Raw genomic sequence first — 20,176 nt, 5'->3', positions numbered from 1 at the left:
ATGCACATTGAGTGGTTCAGTAAGAGGGACCATGATTTGACCAAGATAGAGTGAACACCTCAAGCCCACAATTTGCTCAACACCAAAATACAATTACTGGGAGAAAATAAAAGAAGCAATAAAAATCCCTTACCACGGGGGGAAAACTCAACGTTACCAGCAACTAAAGACTTCGAAGAGTCCACTCATCGATAAAGATCTGGCAGATAAGGCCAAAAACCACCAAATCTACACGCCAATCCCCAATGTTGGTAGAAATCCATATTATCCCTCCATATCATGGCCGCAAACAACATGGAGGTATTGACACCAGCCAGAAGACAAGATGTCCCCTTAAAAAGAAGAGCAGTAGTAGATCTGGCAACACAGGCAAAGCTCCGTCCATCAACAACAGAAAGAGGCTTTGAGAGGACCTCAACACCCACAGCACCAAATTACCCAAGAGCAAGTCCACCAAAAGAATGCTCAATGAAAACTAGTGCAGAAGCATCACTGAAGAGCTGCCCTCAAAACCTCAGGAACCAGCATTACAGACCCCAAGGGCAGTGGCATCAACACCAAAGAGCCCAAGCCCTGAGCAAGAACCATTTCATGAGCAATAGCCATTGCCAACTTAAAATTCACTTTCTACTAACTCTACATTCAGTTTGTGTTGTGTTAAAGAAGACTTACTCTCTCATTTCTCCCAGTAATCCCCTATCAAGGAAGCAGTCTTTAAGGTATGATGGGGGGCATACTGATGATATTAATGTATGGTGGGCTCAATTCTCGAGTGAGATGATAAAGGTTCACTATAACACTTCAGAAATCAACTCAGTGGATTAAAATGATCATCTACAAATGTCATAAGCAGCTTTTTGAATCAGGTGGGTTTGGGGGGCACTGGATCTTAGACTGATATTTTCATTCTCAAGATTTAAGGGTCCAGGGTCCCTAACTAAAAACAAGTTTATAGCCAACACATTGTTCTTTATGTGGGGTGCTCTCCCAACTCAAACAGCCCCAACATGCTGGTTGTTAAGAGTTCTTCCCCCTAACCTCAGGTATCTGCGGTAAATATATCGAGTAGTTACTTTAATTGAAGGGCATACCACTGTACCCAATCACAACCCCCATGAAAATAAGATTCTTGATTCATACATAGAATGATACAACATGTAATCTTTCTTTGAGATCCTTCAACTTACCTTAAAGTTGGTATAGTCAATTCATACTTAAGTTCCAAATGATTTACATCACCTTTTAATAGCCAGTAGTTCTTTATATTTCTGTACCTTCTACTCCAGGTTGATGGGTGAACATTACTGCAAAATAATAAATTGGCAGGAATTACACACCCTTCCTTTGACCTGAGAAAGATCATTATTTACAAACGTATAGAATAAGTTTTCTTTCAAGCTTAAGAAAATGTTCGCATATAGCAGTTCCTCTTATGTATTGTACAAAATTTGGTTCAAACAATATCTGATTAGTCTGCTTCACGAAGTCTATCTGCAAAAATCATTACTTTTCTGATCATTCCCTAGAGTCTAACTCTTCTATCTCATATCTAATCTCTTCCACGTGCTCATTAATACATGTTACTGCTTCCTGTACAGCTTTGATGGCTTCATTTAATGCAGCATCATATTCAGCATCTGCTTCTGCATCCTCAAGTCCAGTTGCTTCTGTTAATTCATGAACATGTATGCATTGATGCTGATAAGGCCTGTCCTTGAATTGGCATCGCTCATGTGTGACAAGACGCTCTGATGGGCGACCAGCCTTCTTCAAAACTTGGATAGTAGCAGTCTTCTCAGTTTTAAGGTAACAATGAACATAGTTAGAAATCACCCATGGGAATAACATCTTTGTTAAGAATGGACATAAGAATAAAATAGAATTCAAGAAAACACAATTTCATATAAAAAATGCAAGTACAAAAATGGGAAACCCTCTACCATGTGTAGCTTCTGTTTCTCATGGGATTGAACTGTCTTCAACAAGTTAGCAAGGTCTTCTCGACAGCAATCAGAGCTCCCCAGTATTGATTCCATTTCAATTACCTGAGTAAAAATCAAGAAAACAAAAGTGAAAATATAAGAATTATATTCTTTACAGATAGTTTAGAATCTGTTTGCATATAGACTCCGTCTGCTCTACTATTTTCATTTATCATTAATGCTTGACAAGTGACATTGAAAAATCAAATTTGATTTGTCAGCTCTGTTCTGTATTTCACTTTATACATCTTGTGCAAATTATGATTATATGTATATGTGTGTATCATGTATGTTGGTATTTATTTATGTATGCATGTCTAGTAAACATTTATGTATGTATGCATGCATGCATAGTAACCATATATGTGTACATGCATGCATGCAAGCAATCATGTAGATATTCGAGCATGCACACAGTATAGCTGTATATGAATGCATGCATGTACGGACTAATACACATGCATGCATGTATGTGTGTATAAATGTCTGCGTGTGGAATGTGTGAACGCATAGTAAACATTTGGAGAATTGGCAACTATTTAAGATATGAGGGAGGTAACCAGAGGAGGGGACAGGAACACAAGGGATTGTAGGAAGTATTGGAGTTACTGTACCAGTCAAACTTAATTACTATAACAGCAAAACTCTGATGGTTAAAAAAGAATATTTACTGAATGCGGTGAATACCTCATCCCTTATTAACGATTTATAAACAACATTAGAAATAATTAAATACATTCGATTTAAAAGGTTGATGTCAACTTAACTCCTAACACAAATGTACACTGATAATTTTGTTTGCATCTCCATAAGCACCATAGTCTTCAATGTTCAAAATAGGAGATTGCAAAATGTAATATCCCCTTTTTGGGACATCGGAAATATTGAAGGCATATTATGTATAATATTAAAATTGACTTGGAGAGTGTGGACTCGAAATATAAAAAGTCAATTTACTATTATAAACAGGCCATAAAGGACAAGGGAGATAAGACGAAAGACTAGGAGGGAAGTCTAAGAGTCACAGCTGTGGGATAAAAAGAGAAGAGACTCTTTTCATTTGGGCATGCCTGGATTTACTATTCAGATTTCAGTTCTCTCTTGGGAGAGTAATCGGAAAGCTTCAGCTTTCAGCTAGTATGAGGACGTAGCCCCTCATGCCGGCAAACAGTGGACACAAACCCATTGTCCTCGGAGACATCAAATCAGGTGTCTCACATGTGCTTATAGGTTCTTTTAATAAGTTTTCCTATCTGACTATGAAGCTGTATTTAGGATTGGATTTTAAAAGCTAGTTATTGTATTGTTGTTGTATAATGCAATAACATTATTTTAAAGAGCTTTATGAGAGTTTACTGGTTTTATGCTGTTGGTTTGTAACGCATTTTATATGCTTGAATTCCTGAATATTATTTTGACAAGAACGGATTATTATCTTGTGGAGAATCTTCTAGTTTTATTATTGTATCGTATTATATCTGCCTATGTTCGAGCTTTTTGAATACTATATTCAAGAAGAAGCTGGATAAATATCTGTTGGAATTTCTATGGGTTTCAATTGTGTTCGTAATACATCAGCAATGTTCAGTCCCGAATATACTGTTGAAAAGGAAATTGAGTAAATATCCGGTTTGGGATATTTCAGTGGTATCAAAGCTGATCTTCCTACCAGCCTGTGAAATTATAACAGAGCCATGTATGCTGCCATCCTGAAGGATCAGATTTGCATACCAAAGTTTTAGCAGAGGTAGATTTTCTGAAAGGCTTATCAGAACAAGTTTGGTTCCCTCTGAGTTTCAAAGTAAAAACACAAAGGTTTTACAGTTCTCTTAGCCTTATCTGGGTTTGACAAGCAAGACCTATTTTTCAGCTTTGAAGTCTTTGCCCCTGCAAGCATTATTCTGACTGGAGAAATTTTGGATAGTCTGAAAGTATGTTATAAACTCTTAATATTCTAACATAAAATGGAGCAATACTAAGCCCTAAGTACATTCTAGGGCACAATTTGTGAGTAGAAGCCAAGGTCGAGGAAGTCAAATATTCACACTGTCAATTATTCTGTGGTGGGCTCCAAAACATTATTCTTTAATGACCTACACACTGTTCCAAATATTACCAATATAGTACTCTGCAGTACGTGAAGCTTTTAAGGAGGATTTTGTGCAAAGCTTTCAACTCACTTGGATTCTATCGGTTAATGAAGGATATTTCTTTGTTTCTTGGCAAGCATCCCCAATAGTCTACTATTAATGTTTTGATAATTCTTTGTGAATGGAGTGATGGTAAATTGGTATTTCCTATGTCGGGCTTCTAACATTGGTCGAAGGTGGAGATTGTTCTACCGTGCAATTCCTTTTTAAGTTGCACTGATCAAATCAAATTGAGAAGATCAATCAACATCTTGAGTCAAGAAAATAAAGTCGCTTTATTACACTTGGTGTGCTTCCGAGTACTTGACATTCACACCTAGCCATTTCCGGTATATGCGAGTGCTAGAATAAAGAAGCAAAGAAACCATTACAAGTGAGCAAAAGTTGGTGTAACGTATATTTGGATTTGGCGTAAAGACTTATTAATGTTGTCAGGTTGAGTATTTTGTTCCAACAGGCACAAACAATAAATTCTAGATTTAAGCAAATTACACGAACAACACCTCTGTTAGTTAGTTTTTCTTTCTTCCACATTATCGGAAATAATCAGAAGTGTTTCAATGTATTTGTGGCCGCCGTTTGAGTATTTTGGCGAAGGTTGTGACGAGAAAACTGTCGAAGCCGTATTTTTAAAAAAATATACTTTGAAGCTCATAAGGAGATACGTGGCAGGTATTCCAAACGACACTATTGTAACACCTTTCCCATTATAGAATTTGCAGAGGACAAGTAATGCAAATAGGTATACATGGCAATATCAACACTCCCGACTCTTCAGTGTGGAATTGGTGACTCTTCAAATACGCCACCCAGGCGATACCTTATATTGTTAGTGTGTTACATATCAGCGTGGAGGTCGCCGAGTTTGGATAGTTTTGGTAATCCACGTGCCTATAACCTATAAGTGTAACCACTGAGGGAATTGTTATATCGAGTGTCCAGTTGTTCACAGGATTATAGAAGGTGACAAATATTTTATTAGGTTGCAATTAACATTCCCGTGAATGAAGTTCATGCAGAATATTGGAAGAGGAAAAGTATCAGCGAGTACCTGAATCTCTTCCCTGCCATTGATTTTTCTATGGTAGAAATAGATGAAGATGTTTTGTGGAAGCTAGATGTTAAAGAAAAAATAGAAGAATTTTTAATTAGTGGGAAAGCGTTTCTTAACTAGATACTGGCACGAAAGGAGAAGGAAATTGCAATAGTCTCACACGATGGATTTCTAACACACATTGGAATACTGTGGGAAGGATTGCAATTTTCAAACTATGAACTTCGATCGGTTGTTATAACAGACGGAAGCGCAATTGGGAAAAATTTGGCTACAAAAGACTTCCCAGGAGGCATTCCTCCCAATCCTAATGTTCCAAGTGATTAAGCTTTTCAGAAGATGACACGTGGACGACAATACATGCTAGTTTTAATATAAGAGACTTCTAAATTATGTTGTGATTAGATATGTCCATTCACAAGAATGTGACAACACCTGAAATGTCAATTGTGTTCCTGGATGGTGAAGACAATAACTACAAAAACAAATATATTATGCTCTTGTAGTTATTGTATGCATTTGGAGAGCAAATATATTAATTTGAGTACATTTATCACATACATGTACATGAGCTATGTTGTTTTGGGTGGCATTGGTTTTATCATCAACACATTCAGTATTACGTACCCGGTGGGGCAGAAGTTACTGATATTGATTGCAGATTGGTAAAGACTTGGAAGTCAACAAAAAAGTTTTAGATAGTTATAGAAGAGCTGAATATTGCTCAATGAGATATTTATTCTCTCGAAGTTGCAATTTGTGAGAGTTGAGTTTGAAGATATCATTGTTAAGCGACAACAGTTTATATCTACAATGTGATCCTTGTTGCCTTCAAACAGCTAAACAGCTTGGTTTCAGTCACAAATTCCCACATTTATGTATACATTACCCAGCTGAAGGTGGGATAGATTCTTATACTATTAAATATTCATCATTGAATGGTGGGGGTGACAAAAGTGCAAAAGATAATGTGGGGACTGACTATTGGTATGAACTTCCTAAGGCCTCAATAGTCCCACACTATAATAAATACTATCCACAGGCATCTTTTGATAGCAATTGCGGTCCTACTGTGAAGAATTCGAGTATTTGATTATTGGTGTTTGAACTGCAGCTTTCTATTAGAGGTGCTTGATATAGTTGGAGAAACACATCTAAGGAACGTGATTGAGATATTACCCATTTCAAGAAGCATGTTGAATCATCAACATAATGAAGGTGCAGATGGAACACTCGAGAAGCATGATTCTGTTGTAGTGGCAACCTCTTTTGTTATCTCTACACAGCCTAAAACAAGAGAAATCAATAGGCAACCCTTCATGAGTTGTAGCAATCCTAAAGAAAGAGTTGAATATTTTCGACCATGGGTGCCCCAATCAGCAGATATAAGAACAGAAATACTCAACATTTATAAAGAGTATCAAAAACTTCCTACTCAAGTTCAGAATGATTTACCATTCAGCGATTACTTGGAGCTTCATCTAGAGCAACAAAATAAGACAGATGTGGCAAAAAGAAAGTACTTTGAATTGATTCAGGATCCCCTTGAAAAAGACCAGTGCAAAAATTTGTATAAAGAATTTCCAGCAAGCCAAAATCATTTAATAGAGGATCTTGAAAAAGAACAGACAACCACCATTGGTTTGCAGCCTTCTCGTGATCACACAAAAGTTGTTACATAGGGTGTGAGTTTCTTCATGGGAGAATTGGAGGTTAGCTTTGATAGGCTTATTGATGAGATAGGTTGCACACGAAATAATAGCAGGTCGGGGTCCTTGTATGATGAGCCCTTATATGCAAATGATAACATAGCAAAACTTTGGCCTTTGCATACAAATCAAGAGAACAAGAGAATACCTATGATTTTGAGAAGGTGATGAACCATATATTTCTAATATCCATGGCATTATTACGAGGTAATTGGTAAATACTTGCTTGTTAATAACAGAGACCGAAAGGTCAATTTATATAAAAGAATGAGACGATGTTTCCTTAGGAAACGATCGTAAAGAATAGAAACATTCTATTGCAGAGAAAGCAAAAAACGAAAGCAAACTAAAGCTAAAGATATTTACAAGATAACCATTAACTAATAATAGACGTCTTATCTATTATTGTAATACCCTCCCTTAATGGTTAATCTATCTAACACACCAAGCTGTCCTCGGAATTTGACAAACTTATCAGAACCAAGAGGCTTGGTGAGAATGTCTGCAGTCTGATCTGTGGTAGGAACATACTGCAGATCTATAGTCCCGTCTTCAACCAGCTGTCGTATGTAATGACAATGAACATCCACATGCTTGGTTCGTTCATGGAAGACTGGATTCCGTGCTAACTTGATAACGCCTTCGTTATCAACAAACAGAGTAGTCGGTCCTGCTGATGACATCTGCATGTCCCCAAGCATCCGACGAAGCTAGACAGCTTCACATCCTGCCTTAACAGTCCCTCTGTATTCAGCCTCTGTAGAAGAGAGAGAAACTGCCTGCTGCTTCTTGCTGGTCCATGTGACTGCACCGGATCCCAAACTGAACACATATCCAGATGTTGACTTTTTATCATCAACAGAGCCTGCCCAATCTGAATCTGTGAACCCACTGAGTTTAGGATTAGAACTCCGAGAATACAGAAGTCCATAATCAGAAGTGCCCTTCACATAACGAAGCACACGCTTTGCTGCCATCCAATGATCAGCCTTAAGAGCTGTCATAAAGCGTGAAATATAGCTGACTGCGAAGCTGATATCAGGCCTAGTAGCAGATAGGTAGATGAAGCTGCCTACTAGTTGCCTATACGTAGTATCATCAACGGAAGGAGAATCAGACTTGGCTGATAACTTGAGACCTTTCTCCATAGGTGTAGATGCAGGTTTGCAATCCTACATTCGGAATTTGTCTAACAAGGCCCTGGCATATTTGGACTGAGAGATGAATATACCAGAAGACTGTTGCCAAACTTCAACACCTAAGCAATAATGCATGAGCCCAAGGTCAGTCATATCAAAAGACTGGCATAAGTGTTGTTTGATTCCCTGAATCAAAGATGCCGAACTGCTAGTGATGATCAGATCATCCACATGGATAACCAGAAGGATGATGTCACTGTCAGTAGTCTTGATGTACAAATTTGAGTCTGAAGAACTCCTCTTGAAGCCTTGATCACTGAGGTACGTATCAATCTTGATGTACCATGCCCGAGGGGCTTGCTTCAAACCATAGAGAGCTTTTACCAATCTGAGAACCTGATGGTCTTTACTAGCAACCTTGAAACCAGGAGGCTGCGTCATGTAGACCTCTTCATGGAGATCACCATTCAGGAAAGCACTCTTTACGTCCATCTGATGGACCTTCCAGCCAAACTGTGCTACCATGGCTAGGACTAATCTGATGGTGCTCATCTTTGCAGTAGGAGCAAAGGTCTCCTCATAATCAATGCCCTGACGCTGAGAAAAGCCCTTTGCCACTAAACGAGCTTTGTACTTATCCAAAGTACCATCTGATTTGTATTTGATTTTGTAGACCCATTTGCAGCTAATGGGTTTCTTCCCTGGGGGAAGATCAGAAAGGACCCAAGTGTTGTTCTTTAGCAGGCTCTGGTGTTCAGATTGCATGGCCTGTTCCCACTCTGAAATTCCTTTAGCCTCGGAATATGTTTGAGGTTCAAACACACTGTGAATGTTGGCCATAAGAGCAAAGTTAAGAGAATCAGTAGTTTTGCTCTTTTTTCGAGCAGTTCTCCCATCAATGAGCTCGTCATCATGAAGATCAGCAAGTGTCTTAGCCCACCACTTAGGCCGGAGAGGAGAATGACCAACAGTAGTACTAGGAGATGCTTGATCAGCAGGATCCTCATCAGAAGAATCTGGATCAAACTCAGGTGAAGCATCTTCAAAACGAGGTGATCCTGGAAGAGAAGCCGGAGGTGTCTGTACAAGTACCACTGGCAGGACTGGAGCTGTAGGAGCTACTAGAGCCCTCCCATCAGGTGGACCTAATGGAAGCCGAACTCCCAAATCATGAACCTGCATAGGCTGGTCTGCTGGATCAGGAACAAGAGAAACAGGCATGAATGGTCCTCGCTGCTCATCAAAGACTACATCGCAGCTGTATATGAGACGAGATGTCTCAACGTCAATAAGTCAGTAGGCTTTGTGAAGACTGCTATATCCAGCAAGCATCAGTTTCTGACTCTTGGCATCCAACTTGGTGCGTGAAGCATCAGGGATCCAAACAAAAGCAAGAGAGCCAAAAACCTTCAGGTGACTGATTTTGGGCTTGCGACCTGACCAGGCCTCTTCCGGAGTTTTACCTTTGACCACCACTGTGGGTGACCAGTTCAACAGATAAACTGCAGTGTTAACTGCTTCTGCCCAAAAACGCTTCGGAACATGTCTGTGTTCGAGCATGGAACGAGCCATCTCGGTGATTGTCCTGTTCCGACGTTCAACTACACTGTTCTGTTGTGGCGTGTGGGGTGTGGTGAACTAGTGTTGGATGCCATGTGTATCCAAGAAGCTGGAGAAAACATTAGAACAAAATTCCCACCCATTGTCTGATCTAAGAGTAATAATAGATTTCCCAGACTCTTTTTCAACTAAGGGTTTAAACTTCTGAAATACAGTAAATGCATCGGATTTCTTTTTAAGGAAATACACCCACATTTTTCTACTGAAATCATCTATAAACAGCAGAAAATACCTGTAACCAAGAACAGAAGGAGTGGCCATAGGGCCGCAGATATCAGCATGAACAAGCTGAAGTACTTGAGAAGCTCGCCAAGAATCGCCACTGGGGAAAGGTGTGCGATGTTGCTTCCCAGCCTGACATGCGTCACAAACTCCAAGGTGTTGGGTTTGAATCTTTGGCAAACCAAGAACAAGCTCATCCTGAGCAAGTTGTGAGAGATAATGCACATTTAAATGCCCATATCGCTAATGCCAAAGTGTGCTGATGGAAGATCGCCGAGCAGACATAGCTAAGTCCTGAGAATTACTAGAATCAGTAAGTCTGAAAAGACCATGATCCTCAAGACCAACTGCAACAGTAGACTTAGTCGCCCGATCAGTGATGGTGCACTGATGTGAATTGAAGGTGACTACCAAGTGTGGAGAATGTCGCAGCAACTGACTGACCGAAAGTAGATTTAGTTCCATCCCTGGAACGTAGTACACATCAAGGAATATGAGCTTCCTCCCAACAGACTGAATTTGAATATTGCCTTTACCAACAACCGTGTACTCTTCTCCACCACCAAAGATAACAGAATCTGAATAAGGCTGGTAGTCAGTAAACCAGTCTCTGCGGTGAGTGAAATGTCGAGAGGCACCTGAATCAATGTACCAGGCAGATGACTGCACATGATCTGCGGGTCTTTTAGCCATGAAGGCGTAAAAGGCAGATTCTGCCTGCTCAGTGTGCTCTGCACTGTTTGCTTTGGGTTGCGAACCTGATTGCTTAGACTGGGCAGCTAAGTGTTTCTGACATGCAACCTTCATGTGACCATACTTGTGGCAGTAGTTGCATTGAATGTTCTTCTTTTTGGTACCATCGGATGTTGGAGCAGAAGACTTCTGCTAAGATGGTTGCTGAAACTTGCCCTTATCCTTCTGAAAGGATTTCGCAGCAAAGGCTTGCTCAGTGGAGGTGGAACTGGAGCTGCTACCAAACTGTTGTTTCCACCGATCTTGCTAAAGCAGCAGGGTGTAGAGATCAGTGAACTTTAGATCAACACTAGTAGATGTGATGTTGAGAGTCTCGATAAAATGCTCATAGGAATTTGGTAAACTCCGAAGAGTGATTACCACAATATCCTCTTCCTCCATCTTGCGACTGATGGCAAGTAACTGATCACGGATTTCCTGAATCCAATTCAAGTGTGCCTGGAGCGAAGTGCGCTCATCCATGACAATAGAAAACAGAGTGTTTTTCAGAAAGAAGGCTCTGCTCTTGTCGCAAGTCTCATGAAGACCTTTGAGATGTGTCCAAATTTCGGCCGCTGTCTTGCCGGATGGAATCTGAGAAAGCTGGTCATCAGCTACGGATAGTTTGAGAAGCATTACTGCCTCTCGATTGTTCAGATCCCATGTATCTTGATCAGGACCCGGAGAAGTCGGACACTGCTTAACACCCAAAACAAGTTGATCGGTGTTTCGATATTCGAAGATTGCGATGATGCGCTGCTTCCATGTTCCATAATTGCGACCATTGAATTTGGAATTATGCTCGAGCAGAATATTTGTCAGAGATGCCATGGCACGTTTTTCAATGAAAAACTGTGAAAATCTGTGAAGGCACGTTCTTCGAGGCAAAAATACGGAAGACCCAGAAGAATCAGAGAATGACCCAGAAGAGAGCTCGAAAAACCCAAAAGGAATTTGCTGTCATTTTTTGAATCCGCTGGCTCGAAAATCGAGGCACCTAGAAAAAACGGACGACAACCCAGTTGAGCTCTCGAAAAACCCACCAAGAATCTCCAAACAAAAAAAAATTTCGACCCCAAAAATTAGGATTTCGAAAAAAACGGTCGGCAGCTAGGGAGGTCGGATTTGCAGAAAGAAATGTTGATTTTTGTGAAAAAAAAAAGACAGATCTGTTTCCTAGATCGTGACTTCAAGCTGAGACGACGCTAGACACAGAGTGTGACCTCCAAACGGTGGCGGATGTAGGAAAAAACTCCAAAAAAGAAACCTAGCTGCACGGATGAATTTCTCAAAAATCAGAAACCCTAGACGGGCTTGTCTGAGAAAAACCTTAGGAATTATTTCAAAAAAATTTAGCAAATAATTTCGAATGAAATTATAATTTTTTCAAAAAAATTCAAGTATTGGCTCTGATACCATATTACGAGGTAATTGGTAAATACTTGCTTGTTAATAACAGAGACCAAAAGGTCAATTTATACAAAAGAATGAGACGATGTTTCCTTAGGAAACGATCGTAAAGAATGGAAACATTCTATTCCAAAGAAAGCAAAAAACGAAAGCAAACTAAAGCTAAAGATATTTACAAGACAACCATTAACTAATAATAGATGTCTTATCTATTATTGTAATAGGCATGAAATTGGAAAAACAAACTGAGACAACACTGCAAGACGATGAACCACGTCAACATGACAACAATGAAATGCATACCTTAAAGAATCAGCTGAAGGTTAATGAAGACATGGTTGTGGCCTCATTGGTACGTTATGACAACACTCACGAAAAGATTGAAGATCTCTACAAGAAGGCTCAAAAGGGAGTGGAAGGAGATTGACTTGTTGCTGATTTGCAAGTGATCAAAACAACTCTTGAAACTATGAAATCTGATTACTTATGTTTGCTTTCTGACAAGGATTACTCTTAAGGTTGTTGGATCCTTGAACAACCAATTGAATAAAGAACGGAATGAGATTATGGAGCTCAACAAGGAGCTTAAGTATGTTGGTGAGGCATTGGTTGATACTCAGTCTTCCCTTCAGGAAGCAGAAAATCAGATTCAAAGCACAAACCATTTTAGGGAACATGAGGACATAAAGAGACGAGAATTTTTCCTAGAGGTAATTGATGAACTTGATAGCATTCAAAAGACGTATGATTTGGATAGTTGCCCCAAGCGACCAAGTTCCAAAAATTCAAATCACATTCAGCTTATAGACAACCCGTTGTTTGAGGTTAATGTTGGTTGGATTTCTGATTATCCACTTTTTGAGGTAGAGGAGAGAGTTCCTCTTGATTTCCAGGAAGAGGATGACCTTGACTTCAAAGATTCAGATCAAGCTATAGTTTTTAACAGCAAACCTTGGTCACAAGATTGTTGTGGTGAAGTGACTACTATTGCTCCTCTTTCATACAGCCTTTACGTGGTTCTGAATTCTAACTTATGTATAAGTTGGATGAATTTCTTATTTCAGCAGTTAAATAGGTCCTGGAGGAGGATTGAGGAGAGTTATGTGTTGATCATAGGGGATGCTTTTTCAGCTTTGTTCTTTCTCATGATCCCTTTGTATGTAAGGACTCTTCAGAGTGATGATGGCAATATTATCTTTTATGCGCCCTTGGTGTTAATTTCAGCTTTTGGGCAGCTCGTCTCCTACATCATCTATTTAGGATAGGTCATCACCGCCTATGGGGATATATATTACTTCTTAATACATTTTTATCTCATCATATTCGCTAGTTATGCCATCAATGTTTGAGATCCAAGTGTTGGCCGTTTGTATCAATGGCTTGTTGAGAGTTGGGTCACAGTTATACTTAGTTTGAGATTGGATATGATGACATTCAGAGTTTTACAGACCTCAGGTGCAGTGACATTAATTGGCTTAACATGGGACCCAAGGATCTAGTTGATGGATGGATTGCAGTTCGACACCTTGCTTCACAATATGGTTAGATGTGTTTTTAGATTGGGCTACAGGGCTACCTGTAGACTCGTATGGGATCTTGGTACTGATTGCTTAAGGACAATCAATTTTAAAGAGGGGAGATTTGTAATGTCCCCTTTTTGGAACATTCGAAATATTGAAGGCATATTATGTATAATATTAAAATTGACTTGGAAAGCGGGGACTCGAAATATAAAAGGTCAATTTAAATTATAAACGGGCCAAAAAGGACAAGGGAGATAAGACGAAAAGCCAAGAGGGAAGTCGAAGAGTCACAGCTGTGGGTATAAAAAGAGAAGAGACTCTTTCATCTGGGCACGCTTGGATTCTTATTCAGATTTCAGTTCTCTCTTGGGAAAGTAATCGAAAAACTTCAGCTTTCAGCTAGTATGAGGACGTAGCCCCTCGTGCCGGTAGACGGTGGATGCAAACCCATCGTCCTCGGAGACGTCACATCAAGTGTCTCGCATGTGCTTATAGGTTTTTTTCTTAAGTTTTCCAATCTGACTGTGAAGCTGTATTTAGGATTGGATTTTGGAAGCCGGTTATTGTATTGTTGTTGTATGATGCAATAACATTATTTTAAGGAGTTTTACGAGAGTTTACTGGTTTTATGTTGTTGGTTTGTAACGCATTTTATATGCTTGAATTCCTGAATATTATTTTGACAAGAACGGATTATTATCTTGTGGGGAATCTTCTGGTTTTATTATTGTATCGTATTATATCTGCCTATGTTCGAGTTTTCTAAATACTATATTCAAGAAGAAGCTGGATAAATATCTGTTGGAATTTCTACGGGTTTCGATTGTGTTTGTAAGACATCAGCAATGTTCAGTCCCAAATATACTGTTGAAAAGGAAATTGAGTAAATATCTGATTTGGGATATTTCACAAAACTAGAACTATTGAAAAGGAGCTCCTTATACAATCTAAAGGCCATAATTACCTTACCAGCTAACTACCATTGACCATCCATGTATTATTATTAGTTGTGTTGTCTGGTTCACTGGTCCAGACTCCTGGTCCTGGTCTGGTTTCAACCTGGTTTAGATCCAGGTCCAGTTCGGTCATGGGTATGGATTGGGTGCCAGAAAAATGAATGTGGTGTTAATATATATATATATATATATAATTCTCTATGGTATCTATATGTATATATTTCCTATTATTATAATTCAAGGGTTCCTTACTTATATGTTTACCTTCTTATAATTATCATACATTAGACATGCCCATTGATTATCCCCTAGGTAATCGAGCATGTACCCGTCTTATGGCTCGTGCAAATCAGGACTTGTTCTTCTCGTGATGTCAGGATATCCTATTGGTTGCGTCAGGAGTTAATATCCTTGCTGACAAGTAGTTGAGTGTCTTCTTTCATATTCCTCATTGTTTGGTCACACCGTCTATCCTTCCAAACTATCATAGGTCGTTGTGATGTTTGGGTGCAATTTTTCATGTAGGGTCATGTCCACTCACCGTGGGTGGTATATATATTCGAACAAGTAGCCCGAATTCATGGGACATATAACAATTGCCACCATCGTGTAAAGAAATTCATATCGGGCTCAATATATATAAAGTCTAGTATATTATGGTGGCAGGAGAATTAAGTATTATTAAAGGTGTCAAAGGTTCTTTGTATAATATAAAGTGAAAATATATTGCAAGGATATTTACATAAGTAATAATTTAAATAATCTAATTGTAAAAAATCAACATTTGGTTCGTCCCAAGTGAACCTAGGTTGAACCCGGAACGAATTTCACTGCTTTTATGTGCTGTTGCAATTAACCCTAGCAATATTTCATTCTATTTCAACTTTGTTTCTAAAAATTCCATAGATTGTCTACTCTCAAGTCGAGCCAACACAATTTCAGTTTCCATTTCTCAATGTAAATTCCACACAAAGTCACATTATTTATTATAAAAACATTTAGATTTATGGGGTTCCATATAAAAAAGTTTATCATCTTTATCTGTGAAGAGGTTGTCACTCTTATCGATAATCATCTTTACTAGTTCCTGCCCATGGGTAGGATACTTATGCATCGGTTTGATGCCATTTATCTTTTATAACTGTCCAATCAGCATTAAGAAATTTTTTTTAACTCTCCAAGTTTTCTATAGTTCTGAAATATAAATATATTTATTTGATTTAACCAAAACTATTTATCTGTCATTTCATTGGTTGAGAGGGGAAATGGTAGGCAGAAAAATCAAATTTAATTACTTTTATTCTAAATAAAATAATAAATTTTGTATCCTTTAAACATTCAGCCTATAAAATCTCTAAAATCCTTCGAGTTTTCCAGAAGCATCCAGTAGTCACCAGATGCCTGCAGAAGCAGCACTTAGATTTTGACCCATCGCAAGCATTTGTCCTGGTGCATGGAATCTTCCCCACACTATCCTGTCTTCATTATTAGTTCAATTGAAATTGTCATTGTCATGGAAACAAGCAGCCAAAACACCCATATTGAGCTGGTATTGGTAGTCTAAGTCGGTGCCCCAACCAAATGATCAAATAGAATGAAATGTCCATCAACACAGACCTCAAAAGTGAAATTGGAGCCTAAGCGTTTGTCCTGGTGCCTGGAATCTTCCCCACACTATCTGTTACATTTCATCATATGAAAAAAATAGAATCAATTGTTGTGAGCTAAGGGGTTTGAAATTTATAAATTTGTTTTGAGCAAAGGGTGCATTCATTACTGCAGTGGGATAAATGGTGCAGAATCTCAATTTATGTTGTTCTAGGCAGCAAAGCAGGATATAAAGCCAATACATTAACATTCTAACCAAATTCATGACTTCTTTTACTGCCTGAAATTCGACAGAACAATAGTGATTATTAAAATTTAATGGTTGTATTATCCATGGCCCTGCTCTCTAGCTACCAATCAACTGAAACTACCTGTAAAATATAACAACACAGGTAGCAGAAATCACAGACTAAAATAGGGGAAGGACAACTCGGAGACAAATACAACAACATTTGAAAGATTACTAATATTAGCGAAGCCCAATGAATTGATCTCAAACAATGAATACTTGCAATCACAGAATACAGTTTAATAACCATGGGCAATTTTCTGCATACCTGCCTAGTTGTAATCTTTTTTTCTTTCTACATTTTAACAACTGTCTTGGCAATTGAAAATGACAACACTGTTATCACCTCACCCAATTCAGAAAAAGTGAAAAAAATGAGGCGTGCAACTGTTTCAGGGTAGATCCAGTGTGTAGGACTAATCGAATCACATATCAGTGTGCTTGCGCGGAGGCTCAGTGTGCGGGCATTAAGGTTGTGAGGATTGGATTCTGCAAAGTGAGCATTGGAGGAAGTGGTCTTTTCTCTCAACAAGCTCTGTTATTTTCTATAATATTGCAAAATCCATAGAAACTCCATAATTACAATTCAATATTAGAAAATCTCACTATAGAACAATAAACTTAAACTCTTCTAATTCTGATCTAACTCTTCCTTTTTTAGAAACCTAAAATAAACAGCTTAATGCATTATATGCTATTTGAACTTCTTTAACTCTAAACTCGTCAATAACTGGTTTCAACATGGCCTTTCACCTGAACACCCGACGTCAAGCAAGAAAGCTCATTGTGCCTTCAGGTGATCCGAAGACCCTTTGTATCCAAGGTCAATAGAAATCCAACAACTCTAAATGAATTCATAATGCTCTCTAATCGCTTGCTTGTATCAAATGATTATACCAAGTCTTTGCATTTTGACTCAAAAACATTTAAGCATTCCAGCAGAGGAAGAATCTAATCCAAGACCGTTTACAGTGAAAACAAAGAAATGAGCAACCAAATGAACAAAAATAAAAATGATAGCCAAACAATGATAGTTCAAGAGGGGCCTAAAACCATCTGTCTATAATGGGCCTGCGGAAGACACTTGCCACTGCATCTCAGTATCATAATTAACACATGCAACCATATGTGTCCTCTAGCTATCTAAGAAAACAGATACCCAACCCATTTCGGAGATGCATCAAAAGCCCACAAACATTAAAAATCTTTTAAAAATTAATTCCATGCTTATTTCTGATTGGCCAGAAAATTTGATTCTAAAGTATGTAATTGGAAAGGAATTAAGGGAAAATTTCACAATCCAATAAGAAAATTGACCGCTTACAATCTAATAATCACAATTTTCAATATTTCAATTAAGAATAATAACAAAAGTTTAACCAATTCAATAAACAATACATTCCACCTCAATCTCTACTGAATGCACAATCTAATCAAGAGAACCATTATAACCATCTTTAATTAATATAGTTCCGGTTTGTGAAACTAAATATTTGTTGCCTACCATAAACTGCTCCATTACAAAAAATTCTGAAGTTTGATATTTAATCCATTAATTGATAATTAGAGTAAAGGAGATTTGAAATTATCATAGAAGACGGACAAGGTTATAAAAACACCCAAAAACTATCCTATGGTCTCGGATCAGCTACCTTGATGAAATAAAGTATAATAGTCTTGGCTTCACTTTGTTTGAAATTTGGACATTCAGTCCACTTAAATATACAGCACCTAAGGCCACCATTCAAACATTCCCCTTCTATAATGTACCCTTTTTGGGACATTAGAAATATTGGAGTCTTATCTTATATAATGTTAAATTTAACTGAGAGCGTAGACTCAAATTATTAAAAGGTCAATTAATGTTATAAGAAGGGCAAAAGATCGAGGAGGAATAAGACGAAATGCCAGAGGGAAGTTGAAGAGTCACAAGGAAATAGGATGAGAGCCAGAGGGGAGACGAAGAGTCTTAGTTTGTGTATTAAACGGGGAAGAGGCTCATTCCTGGGTATGCTTGATTTGTGATTCCGTTCAGTTTTCTCTCTTGTTAGAGTTTTCAGAAAGCTTTAGCTTTCAGCTAATTTGAGAATATAGCCCCTTGTGCTGGCAGACAGTGGACGCAAACCTATTGTCCCAGGAGACATCAGTTCAGGTGTTTCATTCGCGCTTACAGGTTCTTACTCTAGTATTCCAATCTGACTGTTCCTCTATATTTAAGATTGGGTTTTTGTGCTGGTTATTGTGTTGCTGTTGTATAATGCAGTAACGTGTTTACGGAGTTGTATGGAAGTCTTCTGGTTTTATCATTGTGGGTTTGTAATACATTTCTATATGCTTGAAATCCTGAATATTATTCTGAAAGGAACTGGTTATTAACTTATGGAGAATCTTTTGGTTTAATCATCGTATTGTATTCCATTTGCCTAAATCTGAGTTTGAATATTATAATTAAGAAGCCGGTTAAACATCTGTTGGATTTTGTATTGGATTCGATTGTGCTGGAATACATCTACAAAGTTTTAGTTCTAAATATATTGTTGAAAGAGAAATTTAGTAAATATCCAATTAGGGATACTACAGTGGTATCAAAGCAAGTTTTCCTGCTAGCCTGTGAAATTATAACAAAGACAAATTTATGAAGGGTCAAATTTGCATATCTAAGTTTGATTCAGAAGGAACAGTACTAGGGAGCATATGTAGTCTTGGGCTTTATATTTGCATCAGTAGTGATCGTTTGAGGAAGCAATTCAAATTCTACACTGCGGATCTAGAAATATTCTAGGCACCTCTATGGGACCAGATTTATCGAGTGATAAAGGTTATAGTACAAATGGTGATTGTATCAAATACATACATGCTCTAAACATTGGGAAAAAGATAAGTTATGTAACATTCAAAACAATTATACTGAGATACAACAGATTATTATCACGATCCATACTATATTCTCACAAGTCTTTGCAAAGCCAGGTCTATTGAGAGGCAACGCATGTGCATTTCAAAATACTTTGAGGAAAACATTGGAGTGCCGAGAATAGAGGTTGATAGCCTCAATTTCATGTGTCTGACTAAACTAACGGCCATTCTTTTTCCTTGCAGTGATCACATGAACTAGCTAAAGCGACCATTATTATCTTAATATTTTGGTGTGAACATTTGCCTCACATGATTACACCAGAATCAGTATTGATGTATTGGTCTTGTCTACAGAATTGCTCTGAATAAGCAGCAACTAAATATCTTGGCGAAGTTTTCTTGAGACAAAACATCTTTCACCTCCGCAAGGGATTTGTTGTAATTACTTGTCGTGTTTTATGCAGAACCTAAGTTCGAGACCAAGATACACCTGTGATGATGAGTTTTCTGTCGTGCATTGCTACACAAAAGTGCTTGATTGCGAACGAGCACGGGAAACTCTTCACATGAATGTAGGATGTAACGCCTCTGTAAGAATGTTATGTTGATCAAGAGGAATAACAGGAGTAATTGGGCTGATAGGACAGAAGCAACAAATTTCACTCTGTATTCGGAGATTACATTACTATGTGAAATCTTGGTCACCAACAACAGTGGAGGAATACTATTTGGCCCAACTAATTAGGATTTTCGACTCGTGTCTTCATGAGACCAAGTTTAATATGGTATTGTTATAGTTGAAACTCTTACCTTGCTCCGTTCAAGAACGAGAACTTCGCTTCAAAAAGCTGAATAATGGTTCTTGTTAAGAGGGACTGGGAAAATTCTAAAGGAGGTGAAACATCAAGGCAGAGCAAACAGAATTG

The 20,176-nt window shown here is 38.3% G+C and overlaps 1 protein-coding gene across 1 annotated transcript in view; it reads right to left on the bottom strand.

The window, feature by feature from the left end:
* Positions 1-1,115: 1,115 nt before the first annotated feature.
* Positions 1,116-20,176, bottom strand: part of LOC149535466 (DNA repair REX1-B protein) — a 77,036-nt gene continuing 57,975 nt past the window's right edge. The window contains exons 3-4 of the mRNA XM_089804917.1: positions 1,941-2,045; positions 1,116-1,791 (exon numbers count right to left, since the gene is read on the bottom strand). Coding sequence (XP_089661043.1) covers positions 1,516-1,791; positions 1,941-2,045 — 381 coding nt within the window. The 3' untranslated portion in view covers positions 1,116-1,515. The remainder of the gene's footprint in view (positions 1,792-1,940; positions 2,046-20,176) is intronic.

The sequence above is a fragment of the Cupressus sempervirens genome, chromosome 10, assembly GCF_028749045.1.
Source record: "Cupressus sempervirens isolate cs-2001-9-10 chromosome 10, ASM2874904v1, whole genome shotgun sequence".
NCBI classification, from domain to species: domain Eukaryota; kingdom Viridiplantae; phylum Streptophyta; class Pinopsida; order Cupressales; family Cupressaceae; genus Cupressus; species Cupressus sempervirens.
This window is presented reverse-complemented; position numbering and strand designations above follow the sequence as displayed.